At 41.1% G+C, this 25,368-nt stretch overlaps 1 protein-coding gene across 2 annotated transcripts in view; it reads right to left on the reverse strand.

Annotated features, from left to right (window-relative positions):
- Positions 1-52: 52 nt before the first annotated feature.
- Positions 53-25,368, reverse strand: part of quob (quattro b) — a 27,890-nt gene continuing 2,574 nt past the window's right edge. The window contains exons 2-23 of one of the 2 annotated variants that reach the window (XM_081717901.1): positions 18,540-18,737; positions 16,040-17,912; positions 14,889-15,086; positions 14,260-14,383; positions 12,770-12,863; positions 12,528-12,614; positions 12,201-12,317; positions 10,818-10,916; positions 10,570-10,718; positions 10,293-10,431; positions 9,871-9,993; positions 9,403-9,597; positions 7,979-9,243; positions 7,288-7,537; positions 6,983-7,072; positions 6,522-6,752; positions 5,721-5,891; positions 2,923-3,100; positions 1,957-2,073; positions 1,466-1,738; positions 1,098-1,300; positions 53-801 (exon numbers count right to left, since the gene is read on the reverse strand). In XM_081717901.1, the coding sequence (XP_081574027.1) occupies positions 760-801; positions 1,098-1,300; positions 1,466-1,738; positions 1,957-2,073; positions 2,923-3,100; positions 5,721-5,891; positions 6,522-6,752; positions 6,983-7,072; positions 7,288-7,537; positions 7,979-9,243; positions 9,403-9,597; positions 9,871-9,993; positions 10,293-10,431; positions 10,570-10,718; positions 10,818-10,916; positions 12,201-12,317; positions 12,528-12,614; positions 12,770-12,863; positions 14,260-14,383; positions 14,889-15,086; positions 16,040-17,912; positions 18,540-18,737 (6,216 nt within the window). In that variant the 3' untranslated portion in view covers positions 53-759. The other variant, XM_081717902.1, reaches the window with a different exon arrangement.

Raw genomic sequence — 25,368 nt, forward strand, 5'->3', positions numbered from 1 at the left:
TTTCACAAAAAGGCTTTGAAAAGCAATTAAGATGTAGCAACTGTAGACAAACCTCTTTCAAGGAAGACATGTATTTTTTTCAAGTGAGAAGAATGACAAATTCTACATGGTTCATGAGATCATGAGATATCCACTCCCTCATTTCACACATTTTATGCACTTGTGCACATTTATGCACATGTGAATACTTCTGGGGAAAATAGTTTCACAACATTCACAGAAACGTAGACAAGTAAGTTAATACGATGTACTGACAATGCTCTAACCCCAACAGATTCATATATGACCTTAACCTGTTTCGTCAGCAGAAGACTATATAAGACATCGAAAAGTGGAAAAAGGAAGATTGCATCTAATAGATTCAGTGGAATCTTTACAGAAAAAGCACTCATTCACAAACATGTTCACACACACACACACACACACACACACACTTTAACTGACAATGTACACTGTAACCATGAACTAAACCTAGATAACAAACTAAAGATTCAGTACAAACTTGGTTAAACAATGGGCTATAAAAACAATGCATTGCAGAAGATTAAACAGAAACAGGTGGATTCCACAAGGGTTATTAAAAAAATAAATAAATAGCATGATGCATGGCTATACACCATCTCCTGTCACAGTCTCCAGGATTGAGCTTTCCTGGTCTAAGAAGGTATCAAATATCCTCACGTAATAACGAAGAGCAGACATATTCAATCTTTTCCCAAGGTCCATAGTGCGCCATAGTTGAACTAATATCAGTCAAAGTTAAACTTCAGTTGATGTTCTCATATGATTATCTGTTTGAATCTGTAATATGAAGAAAAGAGTGATCTAAATGATCCAAATAGCTCCCAAACACAACAGATTGCACTCACTATAACCTTATGGAAAAAAGGTAACGTCTACAGCATACCTTTTATACCCTAGAGGTCAGTTTCCAAGTCCCAGATTAAGCTTTAAACCTACGCTAAAAAGAATACACTCTCGTGATTTACCATTGGCACTACAATTTAGTCTAAGACTAGGCTTGATCCCTGTCTGGGAAACTAGCCTTAATAAAACTGATGTGCTAAACACTGGGGAGCTCATAGTTAAGCCCTTACCTTTTTAAGTGGTTGGTCCCTCTTTTGGTTTTGTAGTTTTGGAAATGATTTGGGTTGGTCCTTATTTTTTTGGTGATTATTCTCCATTTTCTGGACACATGCTTTCCTCACACCAATGATAGATATCTCTGAGTGTTCTTCACACATGTAGCTGGAGCTGCTGAATCCACTCACACTTTCTCCTGAAGATTCTGAACTGTCCACTGGAACAAAACAAAACAAAAAATAAATAAAAATGCTGCTGAGCTAAAATATTCCTCTAATATATAGACATTAAAAACAAATTAGCTCTTAATGTATTATTAATATGGACAGAGAATATAGACACAGACTATAAAATAAAACACTTTGACTTAACAAGGGCCCACCCAGCAGAATTTGGATGCCCTTTTCCTGCTCTATGTCATACTCTTCTAGGACTCCAGAATTAGGTCTTCCATGACCAGGTGCTGAAACCCCTCTTCTACTGAGACCTATCAGGTCACTGACAGGTGACATGGAGCACCGTCCAGATGAGGAGGAAGAGGAAGGTGAGTGGCTACCAGATGATGTCCAGCTGGTTGAACCAGTAGAATTTGGTCTCTGGGCAGGAAATCTGACTTGAGAGTCAGACATCCCAGAGGAAACTGCAGGCTTGCACTCTGACATGGAATAAACCCAGATGCAATCAAATAGTTATTCCTCCCTAACACAGAAAAGAATTCTAATAAACACACAACCAGACTGAATTCTTGATTATCACAGTGTATAATTCAGTGTAGAAATTTGTTAATATATTATGATGACCTAGTTGATTCTTCAAAACTTTGCATAAATATCTAAATACTACATAGATATTTTGCAAGTGTATTTTTTTTACCTTGTCCAGTTAGAGCACAGTTAATGGCACGGTCACAGATGGCAGCTTCACTGGGCTTAATGTCCATAAAAGGCTTGTATCCAATTCCCATAAACACTCTCTCTTGCATGCGAACCTCTGTGGAAATCACCCAAGGAAACAGGGATTTAAAGTCTTTATACAGTGTGCCAAAAAAAAACAGTGCGGGAAAAGAGTTCACAAACAAGAAAAGTTTATGTTGGGCCTGGGAGATGGGCTATCCAGGAATATGTTTTTTTATAACTCCAGTTTGTACCATCTTGGGTGGGTTTATATCACCTTGCGTTTAGTTTAATGTCAACATCAGTATGAGTAATGCATAAGTATCCTACTAATATTCTACTAGTTAATGTAACATGTGGTGGCCCGAGTGCAGCAGGGCAAGGGGCAGGACGCACAGACTCCCCTGACGTGGACGAACATTTATTTACATAAACGACAGCGGCACTCACATGTATTACAAATGTTAAACATGTACATGAAATGATTGACATTTAAACAAACACAATGAACACGCATACACTATCACAATGTTGAAAAAACATTAACACGTTACACCAACAATGACCAACACAGTTCAACACGGGTTTAAGTACATACAAATAAACAAGGTGCAGGTGTGTGCAGGTGTGTGCAGGTGTGGCCACAAACAGATCCTCCCACTACACATGGCTGGCCCAACCACATGACTCGCAGGAGGCGAGCATTCCGTAACAGTTCATTTAACTTTATGTGTCTATCATACTGTGATAGGGATTTTTGAAGATCTTTGTAAATTTGTGATTTAAAGGCTTTATTTACATTTCAAATTCAGATATGACAGAATTTCTCACACTGTTTCAACCTATCACTGTTCTTATGGAAACTATTACTATTACTAATTACTATTTATGCTAATGAGACAAATGTTGAATGAAGGTTTAGATTTAAAAAGCACTGTTTGCTAACCCCTGTTGTGGATAGCCTGCTCCCACAGAATCCTCTCCAGGTCTTTGGTCCAGGATCCCTTCATCTCACGACTTGCTGCCTGGAGTGTGTACGTGTCCTGTAATTTCCTCCTCCGAAACCAAATTTCAAAGCACAGCCCACTATCACCACAGTTATGTGTCATCCCTATGTCTGATGTCTGGCAAAGAACAAGGAAGAAGAGAGAAGAGAAGAGAGAATGAATGTGTTTGTACTTGGCCAGATTAATGCATTTCACAAGCAGCACACTATTAGTATGGCAAAATCTATAGCAAACGAGCCTTTACAAGAACTCCTGCCCACCTACCAGAAGTGGTTAGATTTGTCAGTGGAAAATTTTGAAAGGTAAAGAGAGTGGTGCTCAAAAGTTAAACAAATTAAAACGATTCCTTCTATTTTTAGTCATTAGGTATCTAGACATTATTCCTGTTGTTACTGTGTTTCTATAGCACATCAGCACTCAGTTTGGCTGGTTTATTTCATATCCATAACTAGGCAATAGCAACAAGTAATGAAGCTATTGATTTATCTTCCAACAGCTATGTTGTATCAAGTTGTTTATAACAGTCTAAGATGTTTATAACAACTTCTTGTAGGTTGGTTGGAAAGGACTGAGGGAGGTTACAGGCTGCTATCAAGAACAGGCTGTTTACAAGAACAACTGTTTATCAGGCAGCTTCCTTCAATTAATTAGGAGAAGCGATTAGAAGATATAAGATCAGTCATGGAATAAGTTGCAATGTTGCAAAATTACACTCATTTTTCAATGTAGATGGTAATAAAGCTTTATAGCTTTATCATAGCTAAGCTACATTTTTTCATAGCTTAGCTAATTACATTTTTACAGTAGCTCTTTTACCCAGTAGACCTTTTACCCAGATCTGCTCATATCTGATACATCAGTGTTATGTGCTAGTGTGGCACATGCAGTTTAACCCTCCGAAATCTAAGGGCATTTTCTCTGTTTTGCATGTTTTCTTAAATTCACTTTAAAGGTTCTTACTTATAGCATGATGCCCATATATTTCACGTAAAGATGTTCACACCAATCTCAGCTCTCTTCCTAAAAAGGCACCATCTGCCATAGAGCACTGCCTAAAGAAATAATATGGCCATAAAGCTGAAAATATGAGGTCCTTTTCACTTTCTGCCAAATTGGATACAGGCAGAACTGGTACCGGTTAATGGATGCATTCCTACAATACATGACGGATGCCCAGATCCACCAATAGGATGCATCTGTTCCTGACTGGATACGGCATCTTATGCCTACAAGCATCGTTGAGAGTGGAACAAAAGAGTAAACAGACAAAGGGGACTGACAGAGAAGAGCTGTTTATGTGCATGTCTGTGATTTTACATGCATTTTGAGTATTCCTGGCAAGTTTTAGTGGTTATGTTAGCAGGTTACCATCTCATTTTAGATATGTCCTTGGTAATGATAGTATCATGAGTGTTACAAGTGTAACTGGCAAAGCTGTTGTTAATAGGTTACCACCTGTTGGCCCACAGCATTTTAAATATAGTCTTGTCCTTGAGATCAGGAGTTTTATGAATACTCAGGGGTGCCATCATGAAGTGACTGGGGGGGGCTGTTTATAGCCGCCCATATGCAATCACTGCCTCTCAGTGGCCCCCCTCAAAGACCTGACTCACACATACATAAGTACTGTCCATTTCAATCAATAATGTATATTCTTACAGTAGTTCCTGCAAAAGAAAATGCAAGCAGCTGTCAATGTATCACGCTCCGACCAGAATGTATCACGCTCCGACCCTGTCAACGGAGGTCCGGTTGGAGAGGGGAGGACATAATAGAATTCCAGAAATTCTGCTATGGCTTTTGGTTTTGGTGTGTCACCCTAAGATTTTCAGTGGCCCCATCTGGTCACCCGTATGACAAGACAGCCACTGACAAGACATTGCTATTAGATCTAGCCCTAGTTATTTCCTGTTCCTTACTGCTTTCCTGTTGGCACTCACATAGCCAGTGTGAACAGGCAAGAACAGGTGCACCTGCACATGTTATGTTAGGAGGGTGTTGTTTAGACACACTAGGTAGAAGGTGGGTGTCACCCATTGTGTGTTTGGATAGGGCAGACGTAAATGGTTAGGCAAGGTAGTCGTGATTTTGTTTTTTTCATTACTACCCCATACCACCCCATACACTGCTTATTTTTTGGATTGTGTACATTAAACAGCCAAAATAGCATTTTGGGTCTCACGCAGACAACATGTTCCATCTCCCTTTCACCTAGACCACCACCTCAGGGGAGAAGAGCAGTCTGTCTAGGTGTTTGTCCTGCATTCTGCCCTTTAAGGGAAAGATAAATGAAGTGTTTGCTTTCTGGATGGATGTCTAAGCAAGGAATCATTTTTTAAAATTAAGATGCTCTGCACTCACTTCTTTTAGGAAGGCTGTCACCTATTTTACGAATTTTACACATGTAGTAATTTACATTTGCAAGATAAAATGGTATACTCGTACAGTGTCTTTGCAGTAATTAATGTATATTTTTGTAATTATCTATAGTCATTAATAATGTAATAGATTAATTTTTGTTTTATAAATTAATCATGTATACGTTTACATTTTAGCAGGAAATATTTGGCACTTTAAATACTGACTGGCTACTAAATTTGGAAAGAAGCTAGCCACAGTGGGTGGTGAGCAACAAATATAATTTCAACCCTTGATCAACGAACCCTCAAACCTAAATTCCCTGAAGTTTGATGGTTTAAAAAAATATTATGTAGATCTCTGTATGTAGACAGATTACCTTGAAGGACTGTTTGTAGATGTATATGTCATTCCCAACCTCTGATTTTTTAGTCTTGCTAAATAGGATAAGATCTTGAAAGAGGAAAATATGGCGGTAGCATTTCTTCTTCCTGAATGACACCAAGAACTCATCTTGGCAGATCAGTTGCCCTTGTTCCTTTAGGTTCACCTGTGTAGGTACAATGGACTCAATTTACAATGTAAATATATTTAGGATAAACTGCAAATAATGTTTCCAGGAGCAACTTATAATACTTTTAAAACACTGGACAAAATGTTTCATAACATGAGTGCAAAACAAGGCAAGCATAGAACATCTTACATTAACAAATTTGCACCATTAGTAAGCTTTTTCCTAGAGTATCAAAAAGTGTTGGACAATTGTCAGAATAACTGCTCAGACTTATGGGTCAATCATACTGCATACATTCCAGCCAGGGTTGTTTCAGAGAAATTGAAGTATGTGGGCTATTGAACCTACATACCATCATGGCATGGATATCACTTAAGCAGAAAATATAGGCTATGCACAACTTTCAAGAGTTCTCCCTCTTCCCGCCAAAGCCCTGTTAGCTTTGTTCGCAAACTGAAAAGCTAAGACTGTATTTGTACATTCTGTTATTTGACAAGACAAAGTAAAGCATATATTTTTATAGTTCAGTACTCCTGAAGATACCTAAAGTGGGTGCACAGCAATTTTTAATTTTTTTTTTGTGCTGATTTTGGCAATGTTCAACTCGTCTAGATGTTACCAACTGCTAAAGATATAAGATTTACCACTCCCTCTCCCACCACTTACATCACATTCCTGGATGTCATCCATGGCAAGAAGGTTGTTGCCATGGCGAAGTTGGAATTGGATGACCTCTAGTGCGGCCTGTATCTCAGCTCGCTCATGACCTTCATGTGAGCCCAAGTCCCACTCCCCAAGCATGTCCTGCAGAAGCAGGCTGTATTTGCTGATTCGCTGTACAGGTCTCAGCAGATATGATGACAAGTCCATCTTATCCCCGAGTTGCTGCTGTTTCTGCTGCAAAACCACCAAAGCAGCACACCAACAAATTTTTCAGAATCGGTCTGGGGAACTAATACAATTTGAGATGTCCCTTCTGTATCAACAAAGACACTTGGCACTTTGTTGGCATATAACCTATGTAACCGGTCTCCACAGATACAATAGTTCAAGGGGCTATTTCATGATGATCAAAGACATCTTACAAGTCTGTGTGTGATGTTCCCTTTAGATGGCACTGGTCCTACCTTGAAAAACTCTTTTCCATAATGAATCAATAGGTTGTCGGAACAAGGTTTATTCTTGCTGTAGAGAGCATAGAGACCAAAACTCTCTTTCTGGATTTGAGAAACACAAAGATAAATGTAGAACACATGAAATGGAGAAAATGTTGCATAGGCATGGTGGTACAGTAAATCTTGTGAGTAAAATTCCCTGTGCTAACCTGGGTGAAACAGTTCTGGAAAATGAAAATGAGTTGGCGAGGACTCTGTATCATATGAATCACAGGTAAAAAAAAACAAACAACACAAACAAAAAAAAACAAACTTACGTGTCTTAGAAAACAACGTCCCACAAGAAATGGCTCTCTCAGGCAAAATTCTAGTTCTTTAAGAAAGTGGTGTTGATGAAAGTCTCTCAGCTTTTCAAGGTTCCCAAAGATGTTTCCCCTCTGACCTCTCAGGTCTTGGGGTACATCAGGACGCTCCAATTCTGGGAAGTAGTGCTCCATGACATAGCACAGTGCCTTTACATATTCTCTTTCTGTGTGCAACAGCTCCTCCATGATGTGCTGCAGTTTACTGCAGGGGCAACACACAACCAAGAACATTTTCTGACCGCATTTCTTCACTGCATTAATTTCTAGCAAAATCTTGATTTTTAAAGAGCCAGATCAGTCTTTAGATAGCATTGCTAATGGTAGTCTACAGGACCAGATAGCTACAAAACTTTGATTTTAAAAAGCTTAAAAATAAAGAAATGACAGAGCAAAACCTTTTCTATTAATTTTCCAGCCAATATCTCGAAACTAAATTTGATTTCCTTTATGTGTTTATCCAGTGTCACAATGTATCGCATACAGTACACAGGTATTCATCTGCATGTGTCTGTTAGAGATGCCTACATGACATCAGCACAATAAATTTATCTTTCCTGAAAACAACTAGCTAGTGGGATACAAGTGTTCTTTCTGGTTGGGATGTTCTTACTGGTTGTAAGGTACAGTCCCTCCACTTACTCACAGTGCATTACTGTCGTTCTCCAGTGCTGTGAAACGGCTGCAGGATGAGCTTTCCTGCATCCTGTCTGGAATTACAGGGCCTAACCGGAAGGAGTCTGAGGCTGTGTCATCTGGGTGGACCGCACTGCTTCCCCCCTCTTCCTCCCAGCCTCCCATGGGGTTGGACACACCTGAGCAGAAGCCCTCTTGATGAGACACTTGAGGACTGTGGTCATCTAGAGAGACCCTGGGCCTGCTTCTGTTACCCATCTGGATCCATTCCAGTTGCACGTTGGAAGAGTCAGAGCAGAGGCTGTCTTGGTGAGATTCTATAGATTCCTGGTCATCTTGCAGCATGCTGGGTTTATCTGTAGAACGTTTTTGGCGCACAGATACAGGACAGCATGTTGATTGTAAATTAGAACTCACACAGGAACCCTCGCTATGTGAGTGACGTAAGGTTCCTTTCCATGGCAACTTGTCACCCCCTGTGGTTAGGTCAATGGTTCTGAGATCACTATCACTATGATGTTTGCAAGAAAACTTCCTTGTTTTTAGGGCGTTTTTTAATGCTGCATCATTATCTATGATTGCTATTAGCCTTGTGGGAGAGTCGTTGGATTCTGTCAGTTTATTTTGAAGAGTACAAGAAGGCCTTTTTTCACTGGATGATGTTATGAATGGTGTGTGTGTTTGGGTTTCCTCTGTCTGTGTTTGAGATGACAGGTCAGCTCTGAACTCTTTCTTACAGTTTTTCGCTATGTTTAAACCATCAACCACCATAGGTGCACATCCCCCTTTTCTGGATTTCCCTCCAGGCATATAATGGAGATGAAAACAGCTCACAGTTTCACTGTCACTCCCAGTGTTATTGTCTGTGCTCTGTGCCTGACTGGCAGCTCCTGCCTCCCAAGGCCCAGTCGCCATGTCTTCCCAGGAGGCAATGGTTTTGCAGGGTGAAGAAGCTTGCAAAGGGGCCTCCGAATTCCTCAACACCCCAGCATCCTTGAGTGGAGGCTTCTGGGATGTCTGGTTCTCATCAGACTCCAGCAGAATCTCCTCCAGCCTCTGCCTGACAAACTGGCACTGGGCCAAGGCCTCCTCCCACACTCGCAACTCTCCTGGATGGTGCATAGTCCTGACTTTAGTTCTCTCCTCCTCAAAATGCCAGGGTGAAAAAGCTCGAAGTTTCTCTTCAAAGATCTTCAGCTTGCTTACTTGGGCCTTCCCTGAACCCATCTCCATGTGTTCCAGATAGTGAATGCATTCTTTGGTCAGAGATAAAGCCTGGCAAAGAAAAACAAATATTTAATTTGCATCACAAATATACACTACAAAAGTTTGATGTATAAGGTGATGTCACTTGATCTTTACTTCAGCTACCTATAGTAGATCACTTGTGGAAATGTTTTTTGAGTAGAATGTAATCACAGTTTGTGACCTAACCTTCTCACAGAAATGATACAGACTGATAAATGACTCCAGGTCAGATTTATACTGCTCGGCCTGTAACTGGAATGCAGCCATATTGGTCTTGAACTTCATTGTGTTATGGTGAAAAATGTCGGTCTCAGGATAATTTGTTCCCTGGATCTTTTTCTCCACATCCTTGATCAGCATCAGTTGTTTCTCTTTTTTTTCCTGTGAACAAGAGATTTTGAAAAGATCTGTTGAAAAAAACTGTAAAACGCCAAAGCACATGCATCTTTGAAATGTCTTATATAATCTCAATTTAATTTCAACACAATTTACATTTTTTTCAAATGAATCCATTACACTTAAGACAAGAATTCAAAATCATTAAAAATCCCCATAATAACCATTGATACTGATACATGATACTGCTTTCAAGATAGCTTGAATGCGTGCTTTTGCGCTCATGTAGACAGTAAAATTCAGAACCTTATATTTTACCTTTGCCTGTGTGAGGACAGTGTGAAGATCTGCTAGTCTCTGCTCCAGTCTCTCCCTAGTTTCTTCCAACAATTTATGGTCTTTCAGCCATTGTTGTTCTTCCTCTTTACACCACATCCTGGTCTGCAAGTCAAATTTATTCTAACTGAGGTCACAGATTCATCGCTTGTTTGATTTACTTATGTGTTTGTCAAAGTTCAGCTAAGACGTTGTTAGTCACAATGTCAATCTGGCCCATATTCATTCTCTGAATGTGGTGTAAACTGTTTTCAGAGTGAATTATCTTCTTAAGATGATTTAAGGTGTATTTATCTTGCTGTTAACCTTGTTCTTAAGGCCAGTGTAAGGTAACCCAGGTAACTAACTAAATCATGTGGAATGATCTTGATTTATTTCCATTCTACTAAGTAATACGGTCTTACAGCATTGAGTTCCTCTTCTGTTTCTCTCAGTATGAGCACATGGTCAAGGCGCTGAAGTGACTGGTTAGACCTTATCACCAGTGTGTGGACTCCCTCCTCCACTTGGTTATACAAACAAGTCACAGCCTCCATGGAGTCTCTGAAGGAGGATAGACAGAGAGTCAGACAGAGACAAAGGAGGAAAGAGACAGAGAGAGATGCACAGAAACAGCCAGACAGAAGAGATGGCACATGTTCTCACTTATATAACAAACATCACAGCAACACAGGAGCTGACCTGTAATCTTCAGACTGGGCAAATCGAAACTCTTCCTTGCGCATTCTGGCTAACATAGCACCGCCTTCCCTTTGAAGAGTGACCATACGTCCGTCCTCCAGTACCTCTCTCATTAAACTCTTCTGCTCCTGGATACGGCTCTTTACATCCTGTAGCAGCAGGTTGGTTAGAGAAGCAAATCGTGGACAGTGTTCAGCAACATACACCCAGCAATTTAAGATACACAGTGACTCGGCGTCCTTTTCTACCTGTGCCATGTCTGTTTTCTTGCTGCTGTCCAGGTTCTTTATAGCTCTCTCCAGTAACAAGGCTGCTCCCTGTAGGTCCAGCTCAAAGAGGGACAGTTTCTGGGGCAAAAATATAGAGCCACACAGATGGACAAATATTGAATACAAGCAGAAGGGGTGAGAGAAGTAATGACATAGTGACCCCTCTGGAGTACGGAGCAAAAAATTATCACTGCCTGATTATTTATGGACTGTAGTTTATGTAAGATTCAGCTACCTCATGGTTTATTTAGAAGTAAAGCCATTACACTGTGTGCATTACTGAGCCATTACTTTTATGCCATGGTTGTACTGATATTTTGTATTTCTTATATAATTTGAATTGCATCATGGATGTTTTTGCCTGAACCTTTTATTAATAAATGCCACCTGTATGTACAGTCGTGGCCAAACGTGTTGAGACTTTGCTCAACATTTTGCCCAAGAACAGTGCCATGAATACAGAATAGTATCAAAACATCCTCCAAGAGCAACCTCTTGCAACGATCCAGAAGAAATCTGGTGATGAACAATGCTTTTTCCAGCATGACGGAGCACCATATCACAAGGCAAAAGTGATAACTAAGTGGCTCAGTGAACAAAACATTTAAATTTGGGGTCCATGGCCAGGAAACTCCCCAGATCTCAATCCCATTGAGAACATGTGATCAATCCTCAAAAAGAGGGAGGACAAACAAAAACACAGAAACTGTGATCAACTTCAAGCATTGATCAGGCAAGGATGGGTTGCCATTGTCAAGATTTTGCCCAGAAGCTGATATCCAGCATGCCAAGGCGAACTGCAAAAGTCTTAAAAAAGAAGGATTAATACTGCTTAAACTGGATGTATTTGTCAATAAAAAGTTTAAAAAATGAATGAAATGCTTGTAATTGTACTTCACTATACCATATAAACATCTGACCAAAGGATCTAAAAAAAGACTGAGGCATTAAACTTTGTTAAAACCAAAATTTGTGTCAGTCTCAAAACCTTTTGTACATCCATGCTATTATTGTTCCAGTGGAGGTACAAATGTAATTTAGCATTTAGCCTAGCATCTGGCTCAGTAACAAAACCAACGGCTACACCATAGTTTAGAATTTAGTTAAAGTACCTCTCAAAAGCTGGAAGAGATAAGGAAAATAGCAATCATGTATTACAGGGATTTCACTGAAAGTCATGTATGAGTTGTCCTCTCTCTCTCAGCAGTGCTTAAATGGGAGGAATTTGATTCAAAAGCCAAAAAACATTCCTGCATGCCTGAAGCAGTGCCTTTCTTAACTATGGTAGGAAAGAGAATACATCAACTTCAGTGACTACCAATGTGTTTTGAAAAGAGGCTGCACAGTGATTTAGTTCCTTACTTGCTGGAATTGTAGCCAGTCTGTGTGATTATAAGGAAAAGTTCCTCCGAGTTCAGAGGAAAGCTGATGTCCTTCAATAGTCTTATGAAGCGCTTTAAGTGATGTAATAATATCCACCTGAAACAGTGGGGCAGAAAAATAAGACTTGAGTTTACCTATGTGTGCGTGTGTATGTGTGTTGGTGTGTGTGTGTGTGTGTGTGTGTGTGTGTGTGTGTGTGTCTGTGTATGTGTGTGTGTCATTGGTCATTTAGCAGGTGGAATATTGAAGGGTTTAATACATTTTATATTTAGATTTACATTAATACATCCAGAAAACCATTGCTACCTGTAATCCTGGTTTTCTCTCTGGTCGAGGACTTTGGTCTTTATCTACCAACAGTAAGATACTGTGTACAGCATGAAGGGTCTGCTCCTACAACACAAAGGTCAGTGTGTGTATGTAAACAGTCTGAAGACTGTCTAGCTTTTTTCGCCTTTTGCTGATGCCCAGCACTTTTCTTCTGTATGTTTTGATATTGTGATAATTTAATCATGAGTTGCATGAACCTGTGGACATATGGGACTCACCTGCACCATAAGCAGTGCCTTGTAGAGAACTGAGGGAGGCGGGGACTTCCTGCTGTCAATCACAATTGTCAATCCAAGGTCTCTCACCGCTCTCCTACAGTGGGGTACACACATTCTGCAGTAACACTGGAGGACTGTAATGGCTGTTAATATACTAAAAAGTAGAAGTCGCAGGAGCTAATAGTGCACAGTCAGGTTGATAGTTTACAAATGGAGGATATTCAGCACAGTTGCTGTACTCTCTATACTCTCTTAACCGGAGACCAAGCTGAGGATCATTTGCATTTTTAATTTCACATTGTATTGTTTGCACTCGTGTAGCGTGTTGTCTGTTGCACTTGTTTTGTGTTGCACCATGGTCCTGGAGGAACATTGTTTCGTTTTGCTGTGTACTTGTATATAGCTGAAATGACAATAAAGCCCTTTTGAACTTTGAACTTTTGAACTTGTTACAGATTCATATTTTTGGAGCCATTCATGCAGAGTTCCAGATAATTCCAGATAATAAAGGTTTAAAAGCCTGTTGACATCTGAGCATGTGCACCTACAGACACATGCACAGTTGGCTTTAAAAGCCGCCACATCAGAGATTGCGTTAAGCAGTACTTTCATCATCATCTTTACATTTCATAAGTGTGTATTCATAAGCCAAATTAATGAGTAGATATAAGAGACAAGGTTATATATATTCAGGCAAGGTTAGCACTGCCTCTGAGATTGAAATTTGTTGTATCAAGTGTATCTATTAGATTTACTAAAATGTTGAAGTGCTCAAAATACTGCTCCAAGAAATTCTCAGAGTCACCAAACTGCAGACTGATAGAAACTGATAGCTTTGACCTTTTTTTGACTGCCATTGCTAGTAAATCATTTGAATCCCAAAACCTTCATATTGACATCATATTGATGTGATACAAAATATCCACTGAATTATTCAAATGATTATAACTGATTTTTGATTTTAAAAAAGTGATTATGGTAAAATATTCCACAGAGCTAATGCAAACAAAAGGCCACTAAAACTTGTGACTTAACATCTTCATGACAATTTCAATTTAAAAGGCATGCCATACAGCCAGTGTTCACTATTAATACATAAAACACAGAGGGAGGACATAAACTGTCAAGTCTATCAAACATGCTAGCAAGAAAACATAATGCCTTACTAGCCAGGCAGATCTGAGTTGGTAGAACTTGGACACATTAACTAACCACATACTTTGCAGCTGTCCTCATACTGCCTTCTAGTGGACAGAAAATAACATCACTGGTAGATGCAACAACTAACAATGTATTACACAAAACTTTTAAAATCACCTCAGAGTGTCTCTCTGTATTGAATTAACTAAACAATCACACTGAAAACTATATCTATGTGATCACATCTGCTGCACTGTGAGTGTTACCTCACTTTTAGAAGTGTATTACACTAAGATGATAGGTTCTGGGAAGCTGAAATGTACTGAGAAAACACTGGCAGAGTGGCGTACCGGGGAACGGAGTGTAGGTAGAGGAGCAGTCTGCACAGCTCCAGAGGGCAGAGTGTGGGGCGAGCCCAGCCTGTGTGCCCCCCATGGACCTCAAGCACGGCTCGGCCAACTCTGTCGCGACTGCCTGGTGGAGACACAGGGGAGATGGGATTGCATAGGATTAATACTGCATATTGTTGATTTGAGGCAAGGTGGAAGGGGTGAAGTTGAAGGTAGAGTATTGTTTTGCTTATGTCTCTTCAATCAGGTTCTAGACATATACAAAAGGATAACTCATTATTCATCACTTACACACAGACACACAGGCATACACCCATATACAGTCATGGTTGCATTTTGAGACTGAGTCACCTTGGGAAAGAAGACACTACAAGTCCCGTACAAAGCACCGCATCATTTCTCTTTTTTATCTTTGCTTAGAAACTATATTAAATAAAATTACCTCTGCATCAGCACCTTAAATTCCTCTGTTGAAATGATGCTTAAAAAACAAAGTGATCTTTGAAAGGTGTTTGTTGCTACTACAGTATACTGCTATTGACAATGGATGTTGATAACCATGTATAGAATTTATACTTTTAGTGAAAAATTACACCACATAATAAATGTACATGTCCTGAATAGTTCACCTGGCAGATAGATAATGCCCAGTTGGAGAAGGCTCTTGATGGAGGGGACCAGTGAGAGGGGAGTAAGATGATTTGCATATCCAGGAGAGAGGCTTTGGGACTGTGCTGCTGAGGGCAGCTCAGCAAGGGAGCTCTGGAGCTTCAGCCCATTCGCAAGTGGAGGGGACTTAAGTTCACCTGTACCAGGACTAGATGTATCTTCAAAAAGAAAGAACACCATTAACTGATTTTTCTGCACAACAACTCAGTTCTCAAGCACTAAGCCAGTGTGCCTTATGCCCTAAATTAAATCACATGTGATTGTTAACCCAGTAAACCCTATGAACTATTCTAAAACTTTTCACAAATGTTTCAAATAGTAATATTGTCAGACTGATGTCATGACTACTCAGCTACACTAGGTGGAGCAGTTGGACTCTGATTAACACTGCAATAACAGTGTTTTTTGTGCTCCAGTTAAAAAAAGACATCAAAGACCCTTCTCCTGCAGAGGAATGGGGGGAGTGTGTTATTTCCGTCCCTTTATGCTAGCATTTGTTACTCCATAAATGCCCTCATTTTGCTAAAGTGGTAGCTGAGACAGTAGTAGAGTGAAAGAACTCCTTACTGGAACGCTGTCCATGCTCCTAACCTTTGACCCATGACCTCTACAATATTGTACACTCTTATTAGATGACCTTTTCAACTTGTCAGTTCAGCACATTCCTCACTCTGTGGAGGAGATGGGTCAAGGTCATCTCTAAATGAGCCCATTTGTAAGGGATTGGTTTTGGCACGAGCTTGTAAAACGACATGAGGACCTAATAACCGGATACCAACCAGACATATGTGTTTCCACATAGCTTCAGGCTAGACTATACAATAGATTTGTTTTCTCTTCAAACAATCACACATGCAATCATACTCAACCTTATGAGCAATGTAGGCCTTAAAAACACAACTACATATTAGGCAGAGAGCTGTCTGAGATCACATTCCATCTGAAAACAAAGGTGAGATGTAGCTTGAAAATGTAGAACTTAAATGGAAATCTATCATGGAAACAATAGTCCATCATTGTGAGCATTTTGTAGGCAGGCACATAAGAGCCAACGATGAGTCTGCTTCAGAATACAAATTCTCATGGGCCAAGAAATCATCACGCTTCGTACCATTTTTAGCTGCTTTCTTTCTGTCCAGTATTGGGGACGCCAGGCCAAAGGCAGTGCATTTGTTGCTCTGCATGGCATGGATTGCTGGCACCATGGGGATGATCTCAGGGTAGACATCACTTAGACTCCTGCTGGTCAGCTTCTCCACCTGCACACACTCTCTGGCTGTGTCAGACACTGAGGACACGGAGCGTCCTTTAGACTTGCTTTTGCCTGAAGTTTTCAGTACGTGCACAGAGCTTTCACCACATTGCTTGTTGTCATATAAAGGCCATTGGCCCATAGGACTGTTTTGGTCTTGAAGCAGTTTCGGATTGTTCTGGGGGTGGTGAAAAAGAGAAGGCCTCTGTCCAGTAGGCTGTGTAAAATCATATTGTAGAGATGTAGGTCCATATTGAAAACTATTCATTTGTTGCCTTCCTATACCTTGGCATTTGGAAGCACTGGCCTCCTGTCTGTGACTGCTATGGTCAGGCAAAGCCCTCAGTCCCATTTTAGGTAAGTGTTGGGTTTTGGCATGCTTCTGGCCACTGCTCCGCATTTGGCAGGGTTCCTGTCTTGGGACTTCACTCAGGTAGAGGTGCCTGCTGTCAGAAAATGCCTTACATTCCAGTATAGTCTTAGGAAGAATATCTGGAAATTGTGCAAGAAGCAAGGGCTGTGTTACATTCTGATCAAAATGTTTTGTGGTCATATTTGATTGAACTAGATTTTGATCTTGGTGAGTGAAATTCTTGCAAGATTGCACCGGTCGGGTGGAACTCCTGCCTGCCGAGCAGTTCAAAGACTCGACCCCATGGTTAGCTCCTTGTTCCTCACAGCTTGGTTCTACTTCCCCTATTCCTGGCCATGCTTCATCCAAGGGTTCCATCAGACTTGCTTTCTCAAAACTCACAGGGTTTCTTAAAGCTGCTAAATAAGATTGCCGATGCCTGCATTTGGACTCTGAACCCTTCTGGAAATCTCCTGGAAACTGTTTGCTTCTTGAACATGGAATGCAAAGCTTATCCATTGCTCCTTTTGATGACTGGCCACAAGGGACACTGTTTCTTTTTGGTGGAGACGGAGCAGGCCTGAAATTTACTGGGACTGTAGGTATTATGGCTTTGTTGAGACCCAATACCTCTTTGTCCTTGGCAAAATCCAAGAGGTCCACATATTCCCCTTCAAGCTCTCGATTATGCCTGCTGTCCCAGGTATTAGGGGAGACCCTGCCAACAGGTTTGCCCACGGAATGGCTCACAGGTTTGCCCTGATCCACCTTAACAAGTCTGCTGCCACTTTCCACCAGCCGAACTGAAACTGCAACCCCATCTTTAGCTGGAAGAATCATGGTTTCTATTTCAAGTGGAGCCTGGTTTGCAGTAAACTGTGACTCAGGCTCTTCTTCAGGAGGTTGATTGTCTTGCATTATTACTGAGCATGACGTCATTGCTGCGGAATGGATCTTAACCTTTGGCCTATCCAGAAACTCTGGGTTGACCACTTCAGTCCAGGGCACTTTCACAATCCCCTGATCAGATGTAAGCACGCACCGCTGTAGTCGGTAACCATGACGTCCCTCGTTCACCTCCTTTAGCCAGGTCTCAGTAAAAATACAAGGGTAGGAGGTCTCTGGGATGGGAGCCTCTTCTACTGTGGGGCCTTCTTGCGCCCTAAAACCCACCAGGTTCTCCTGGGCCAGTAGGTCCTCTTGCACAAGGAGGCTCTTAAGGACTATGCGGGCCGACTGTTCTCCAAAAGGCTCCACCTGCAAGTAGAAGTCCCCAGGACGTAACAACAGTGGGTTAATGGGGGCTAGCTGGATCACCACGCGGTCTCTCAAACAGAGTGGCCAGCCTTCACACAGGAACAACACATCCGAGTACTCAGCCTGGAGACAAGCACAAAGGGGTAAGAGAAACCATTAGAAGAAATGGTGTTGAACTTTCACTGCAAATGACAATTAAACTTTATTTATTTGTTTGCATTTAAATTTTATGTCACTATTGTTCTTAAATGATTTCACTGTAGTTGTAAAAATGTCTGCGAGGCTAGTCAGATTTGCTTCATTGTTCTACAGATCATTGGCATGCACAAAACCATTCTTGAATCTCCTTCAGATGAGCTCTCTTGGAAGGCTCCTACTTCTTTTGAAGATTAATCAAAATGATCTTGTGCCGAGTGGACAAGGCAAAGTAGCGCGCTTGGATCTGTGCCAAAGAAATCCACAAGGGCAAGAAAAAAAAATAGCCTGGATATTTCCAATAACCTTAAGTTGAACCCAGTCTTTACTTTAATGATTAGATATTTTTAAATAAACATATATGCTGATCATAAGGAATTTTCAAGCATGTGGAGTGTTTTATTTTGACCGTAATTTGTAGGCTTACAGCTTTGTGTGAACTAGAGATGACTAGCCTTCAGCGTTGTTATTGTAATATCAACGAGTTGTAATTTGTTGTTTATGGTGTCAGTGAATCGTACTGTTTTGTTCATGGTATCAGTGAGTTGTACTCACACATGCAGCTTGTTGAACACTCTCTAGGATGTGTTTGGCTGGAATGAGGTAGTCCAGCAAGCACTGCAGTGCATCACCATGGTAACGCTCCTCGATGGTGCGAAAGAGCTGGCTCAGGACGGTTGGAGCAGTGGCCTCAAATGGGGGGAAAAGTGATGACAATGTGCTCTGAATAGACCAGTCCAGAGAGGAGGGATTCTAAGAGAGGAAGAGACAGGAAGAAGGGAAGGAGAGGGAGGAATTTCAATATAGCAGTCTAGGCTCCAATGTATAGGGAATGCACATATGAAGAAAGTACAAGCTGCTGTTTGAGAAGAACAATTGCAGTGTCTGGAGAAACGTGCCTGGATTTTTACAAATTAAAAAATAATAATTTGCACCCCATACAAACACCTGGCAAAGTACTTAGAAATTCAGAGTTTGGTTGTTTTGGCTTCATCTGACAAGATGTGCTGAGGTGGAGTTTATTCCTGTTTGAACAAAGACTGTTACCCTGGAATGTTGTGTTTTTTTTCCAGATACAGCTCATTTGAGATGGGTAACCGTACACAGGAAAGAGAGCTGATTATAAAAGAGATCAAAGAAAACACACAATCTGCGTCACGTGGCTGCACATGTTCCGCTACTTGTGCAATTTGTGTGCGGGAATTAAATGTGGCAGGTGAACGCTGAAAATATTTAATGTGAATCTCCTTGGGAGCCACTGCACTTTAATGCTTTTATGAAGATTCAGAAGACATCAAGACCAAAATAATAATGTCTTGTGAAAGCAATAATGTCAGATCCTCTGTGACCACACCTGCTGTAATGCGGGTCGTAACCACACCCTCTACAGCTCCACCTTGCTCCAGTTTCCCAGAATAATGAGGACATCTGTTTCCCATTATCATAATTACCATGGACTATAAAAACCACACTCGTGTTGACAGTCTTTATGAAGTCTTGATGTTACCTTTACGTGTGCCGTTATGAGTGTTGTCCCTATTTCATGGTTCTGCTGTTTTTCACTGATTATGTTTCCTGTATTGGGTCTTTGGACATAGTTTGCTTTATTCGCTTCGCTGTTTGAACACTTGCACCCTCATCTTGTCTCATTACTACAAATAACCACTGTCCATTCCACATATGTGTTTACATATCACAGCATATCCAAGTTCAAAGTAGCAGCCACTGCTGCATCATGAGCCTACAACACACATGACTTGATTCAGATGTAGGTGACACTGAAGTTTTGAGTTATGGACTTAAACCAAATGCTGAGCATGTCGTAATACCATTCTGGCACCTCCACATTTGACTTTTAAACCTATGAGAACTACAAGCACAGTCCATCCCACACTACAATGAGATATGACTCATATGACCACTATCCCTAGATAAAATACCAGACAGCAAGCTCTTTATCTGTCTGGGATATAGCCACAAACAGAGGGAAAGCACACTCTTGAGACAGTGACACTACTTCTGTTATTTGGGCTCTGTAGTCCTGGAAGCACAGTGAATGTGAAATGAAGCAATGACTTAATCTCTATAAAGTGTTTTCTGTCAGCATTCATTTGAGAATATGCACGTCTACATCAGATTAAATGTATACAGATATAGTTATTTTTATAGATAGTCTGTCCATTTTAGGAGACCAAAAGTAATTGGATAATTGGCTGCTCAAGTGCTTCTTGGCCAGTTATGAGTAATTAGGATATACACCAGACAGCTAAGAGCTAACTCAATCATCTTTATTAATGATGTGACTGCTGATGGTAGTAATAGGATAAGAAGCATCCATGAGGCATCTTAACTGCTCAGGTCCAAACAAATGCTGTAAAAGTCAGTGGATGGTGCTATACCTTGTAACAGGAAAATGACACCAAAATGACTTTTAAAGGTCATGCTGGAGTCTTTAAGGCCGACTCTCTGAACACAGAACTGAGGATAAAAAGTCTCCAAAACAAGCAGAAACTGAATGTGTAACATATGCAGTGTTGTCTGGTTTGTATCAAAGGACATAATGGGTTAAAGTCCCCACTTTAGATGAAAAGAGTGTCTGTGGCAAATACCAGTATTATATTTACAGAATTTTAGTTCCCGAACCCTCCAAACCTCTATATTTCTTGACATAAGTGTGAAAACAGAATCCAAACTACTCATGGCTGCCATAACCTATCATTTTTCAGAACTGTAAACAGAGAGATGATAAAGAGCTTGAAGTGCTACAAAAGCCCTATCCCCATCCAGGACTTCAGGGTGGTATTCGTTGTATTAGTCATGCAGAAACACAGACAGGGGGTTCCACAGGTCCATGCCTTCACCTCAGAAGAATGCTTGCACTGGCATTCTTCCTAAGTCAGTCTATGGCCTTAATGAGTTTATTTGATAGAGAGACGCTGAGCTGCGTCAGTGTGGAGACTGCAGAGTGGACTCCAATGGCTCTGCTGAGAATATTAATCTACCACAGCTGTAGCCCTTGATGAAGGGCGGATATGTTTGTGTTCGCATCAAGACCTGGGATTCTGCATTAAGAGCTTCACCTCAACAATATGTTTCTAAACATGTCCTTATAATTAAATAGTCACTGCATATACTTTTAAGCTTAGAGACAGAAGTATTTTTACTTAGCACTTATAGCCTGATGAAGAATATAAATGCCAAATAATATATTCACAATATGATCAATAATAAATACAAAACTGTGGTTAGATAGTGGAAAAAAATACTACCTTAGTTTACAAAAAGACTAAGTGATTTCAGCTGAATAGGCAGGGTTTCCATCATTTCAATAGTTAACCTATTTTCCTGGCATGTACTTCTTGTTCAGGGTGGTCCTTTCACTGCTATGCAACCTCCCGCATCTTCTGGCTGACACTCTCACTCTCTCTCTCTTTCTCTCTCTCTCTCTCTCTCTCTCTCTCTCTCTCTCTCTCTCTCTCTCTCTCATTCAGTAAACACCATCTATCTCTCTCTTTCTCTCCCTATCTCAGCAAACATTCACTATTCTGTGTAGTTGTTCCACTCTCTCTCTCTCTCTCTCTCTCTCTCTCTCTCCCCTTCTCTCACACTCGGTAAACACCATCTATCTCTCTCTTTCTCTCCCTATCTCAGCAAACATTCACTATTCTGTGTAGTTGTTTCTCTCTCTCTCTCTCTCTCTCTCTCTCTCTCTCTCTCTCTCTCTCTCTCTCTCTCTCGCTTTCTCTCCCTAGCTGTGGCTCTGCTCGCCCCCTCTTGTCTCCTGTTGCACGTCCACACCCCGCTGTTTCGACCGTTCCAAGGGACAAGCACGGTTCAGCAGCATCTGGAGTGAGGAATGAGCATGTCTGGCACTCCTTCTCCTCCTCTGCTATTTGCATTCCGGAGACTGTGACTGCTTTGGAGACATTTTGCATGCGCAGCTTCTGAGTCTTATGCCTAACACCTGAACTTTAAAGTTCTCAGGAAACCCTTGGCTGGACTCTTCAGAGAGTATATAAAGTTGGACAGTGGACAGTGGTAGTGTCACCAAAAACAGCTGGCATCTTTACAAGGGTTCGGGTAGACGAGTCTTCACAGCTTTAATGATCAGTGTTGGAGATGGAGATGTAGACGTTAGGGATTCTCTATAATTACACATTACTGACTGCATTTATGTTTGACTGTGGTTTAAGCCTATGCTTCTGTCATGGTTTAACAAATAAATACAGTGCTCTGATAATTGATTATGTGTCTAAATGCATTATGATCTCACACCCAAGACACTTCATCGACCAACTTTTAAGGTATCATGAATTTAAACAATAGCTTGTGCTTTGACTTGTGCACTTGGCGTGGGACAAAAGAGGAGCAGCCAAAACCTCCAAACCTTCTTCTGAACTTTACAAAGCACCTCAGTGTTATATGAGGAAAAGAAAAAACAAATGGCAAGTAATCCGTGGGCTCAGTGTCCCTTCTGGCCGCCCCTAATACAACATGTGTTCATTTTTTGTACTGGACAAGTCTTGCACTTTCAGCTGTCAACAGCCCCTCTCTGGATCTGTCTGTTCTCAGCAGGTCTCTCCGTCTTCTCCCCCTTTCATCCTGTCCCTGCTCCCTTGCTTCAAACAGGACAGTGTTGTCTTTGTCTCAGTGCCACTCTTGTGAAATTCCTCACAGAGGGAGTTTTGGCATAATGCTCTCCATTCACACTACTGCAGTCCCATTCAAAATCTTTCAAAATCTGCAGCCCAAAATGACTGTGTGCCCAAACTGCATCAGAGAGGAATCTGGACCCATTTGCCTGCTTCCCAGTCTATGATTAGCTGCCTTCCCATCTCATGTGAGCTGTCAGACTTTACTTTAATCCACTGCCTCCCTACTTCTTTTAAATCCGCCAACACCTCTGACATGCAGCACTCAGCCACCTGGCAGCTTGTCCTATCAGTGCCTAATAATGATGTTCAAAGTTAATGTGCCTTGTGCATTAGCAACAACATTTGGAGGACTTTTCAGAAGGCTGTTTCTAAAGCCTAACATGACTGGTCTTGGTTCAGCTGGGCTAACCAGCCACATAAACTATGGATTATATGTCCTAGACTTTACTGTCTTCCTCCCAATGTATGCCTGCTAAAGGAGGAAACGCTCATTGACTCCCAACTGAGATCCAAGAATCCCAAAAATGGAGTCATTCTATTTTGTTTTGGGGTGAAGTAGTGTATTGTCAAAAAATGCTCTTTTTTAGTAAATGTAAGCTTTCAGTATAGAGGAACTCCAACATAGTTCAGAACAGAGAGGCATGCTTAGAGTCCTTTATCAACCTGTGAGTTCAAAACTTTCTATCTCAGATAGAAAGTTAAAGGCCTATGTTTGACATTTTCATCGGGTATTTACATCAGAGAAGGAAGCAGTGTCAACAATCATATTTACAACTGACATTTCCCAAAGAGAGATTTGGAATGATCAACCAAAACTTCCACTCAGCACTTGAACAGATTCCGACTGAGTGGCAGGGATGATATTGGAGATGGTAGGATGAATGTGCTTCACCACCGATTTAACATGCAAATAGTAATCCTCATACCTGGCGCTACCTTTCTGCAGCCTGCATTCTGTATCTAACAAAAGGACAGCTGGTGCAATGTCCAGTTTCTTCCAGTATATGCTTTTCGTGACAGCCAAACTCCTAAAACTGATCAAAATCCATGACTGCCAGAGTACCAAGTATGAGTGCTGAGACAACTGAACATCACACTGAACGGGCATACTGCTCCTAGAGAGCAGAGCACTTAGCAGTCTGGTCTCCGAGTGGATCTACAGGACCTTCTCATGCTCAAAACACCCAGACATTATTTGGAGAGTTCCCCCTGCATTATACAGAGCAAAACAGCAAGTCTTGACTAGGCCAGAAATATGCATTAGTAAACAAGTTAACGTGTGAATTTAAAAGCTGCCTAAAACATGGGTAGGTCAGCTGAGGTTTGGGGTGTTTCAGCCAATAGAACAGGTTTCCTCTCACTCTTTTTCTCAACATGCCCACCCCACCCACCCCTGACCTTTTTTCTAGTGTTTCTTAGTGCTTCTTGGTTGACACTTGCCTAACACATACATTGCACTGACTTAATTAGCACAACAAAACAAACAATGCTAACCTCTCCCGTCGCAGGCCAAAATCCATCGGTTTTATCAGGTAAATCTGTCCTAGCTCTCCCAATAGTGAAGGAATGGGGAAATGTGTGTGTGTGTGTGTGTGTGTGTGTGTGTGTGTGTGTGTGTGTGTGTGTGTGTGTGTGTGTGTGTGTGTGTGTGTGTGTGTGTGTGTGTTTTGAGGTGTTTTCTTGTTTTATAGGGTTGGTTTTTTTACTTTTCACCATGTTCAGCAGATATGCCAGCAGTGTGGGTAACTGCATCTAAGTCTGGCTTACATATCTCCCCGTCATCATTACAACAAATGTTTACCCTTGTGAATGTTTTACTGCCAGAGGCATTTTAAAGGGCATTTCGATCATCCTGATTTAAATAGAAACCTTACTCGTAATTACAGGATATCTAGCAAGGTGTGTATGCGTATGTGTGTGTGTGTGTGTGTGTGTGTGTGTGTGTGTGTGTGTGTGTGTGTGTGTAGGAGTGTGGCTGTGTTGAGTCATGGTCTCATGTATACTTACCTGATCATTTTTAGAGGTTTCTAGGAAAGTCGTGCAGGACACACTGCTTCAGTTGTGTGTTGTTTGTGTATGTGTGCTGAGAACTTGGCTAGATTCTGTTTTTTTTCCCCATTGACCATTCCTGCCAGGCAGACAAGCCAACTACTGCCGGCAAAAACAAGTGTGCTGAGCCTTGCCCCTCAACAGCTGAGAGAAGGATGCACAACACCAGCCTTGGGAAGTCATAAGCCATAAACACTCAGATCAAATATCTGGCTGTTAGATTTGCGTTTAATGGTATCCCATGCAGCAGAGTCCAGCAGCGCACTACAGCAGCATGATGCTGTTCTTCTAAAGTCCTCTATCATGTGGTATCATACTGTCTTTTCCATCAGCTAAGTCAGAGGTGTGTAGTAGTTAAGGAGAAAAAGAAGTCTCTTAAGGCAAAATACATTGTGTGTGTTGCGTTGAAAGTCGGATTGGACACACTGTCTGATTCTGATATTTGCAAATCACAGTTGGTGCAGAATTAACCTGTAAGACATGACAACCGATTTTGAACTAGCTCCCAGCATTAAACCGAGACTGCATGCCTAGTGAGGCAGTGAAGTTTCAATGAATAGCTGTGTGTTTTTATATTAGACCTGCAACACTGCTAAACAGAATAGTGGAGCTGAAGGGTTATGACACACATTCTCTATGAGTGTGAGGTGTAAACAAGTGAACACATCTGGGGATAATAA

This window comes from Electrophorus electricus, chromosome 7, assembly GCF_041902795.1.
Source record: "Electrophorus electricus isolate QZ-2024a chromosome 7, ASM4190279v1, whole genome shotgun sequence".
Taxonomy (NCBI): Eukaryota; Metazoa; Chordata; class Actinopteri; order Gymnotiformes; family Gymnotidae; genus Electrophorus; species Electrophorus electricus.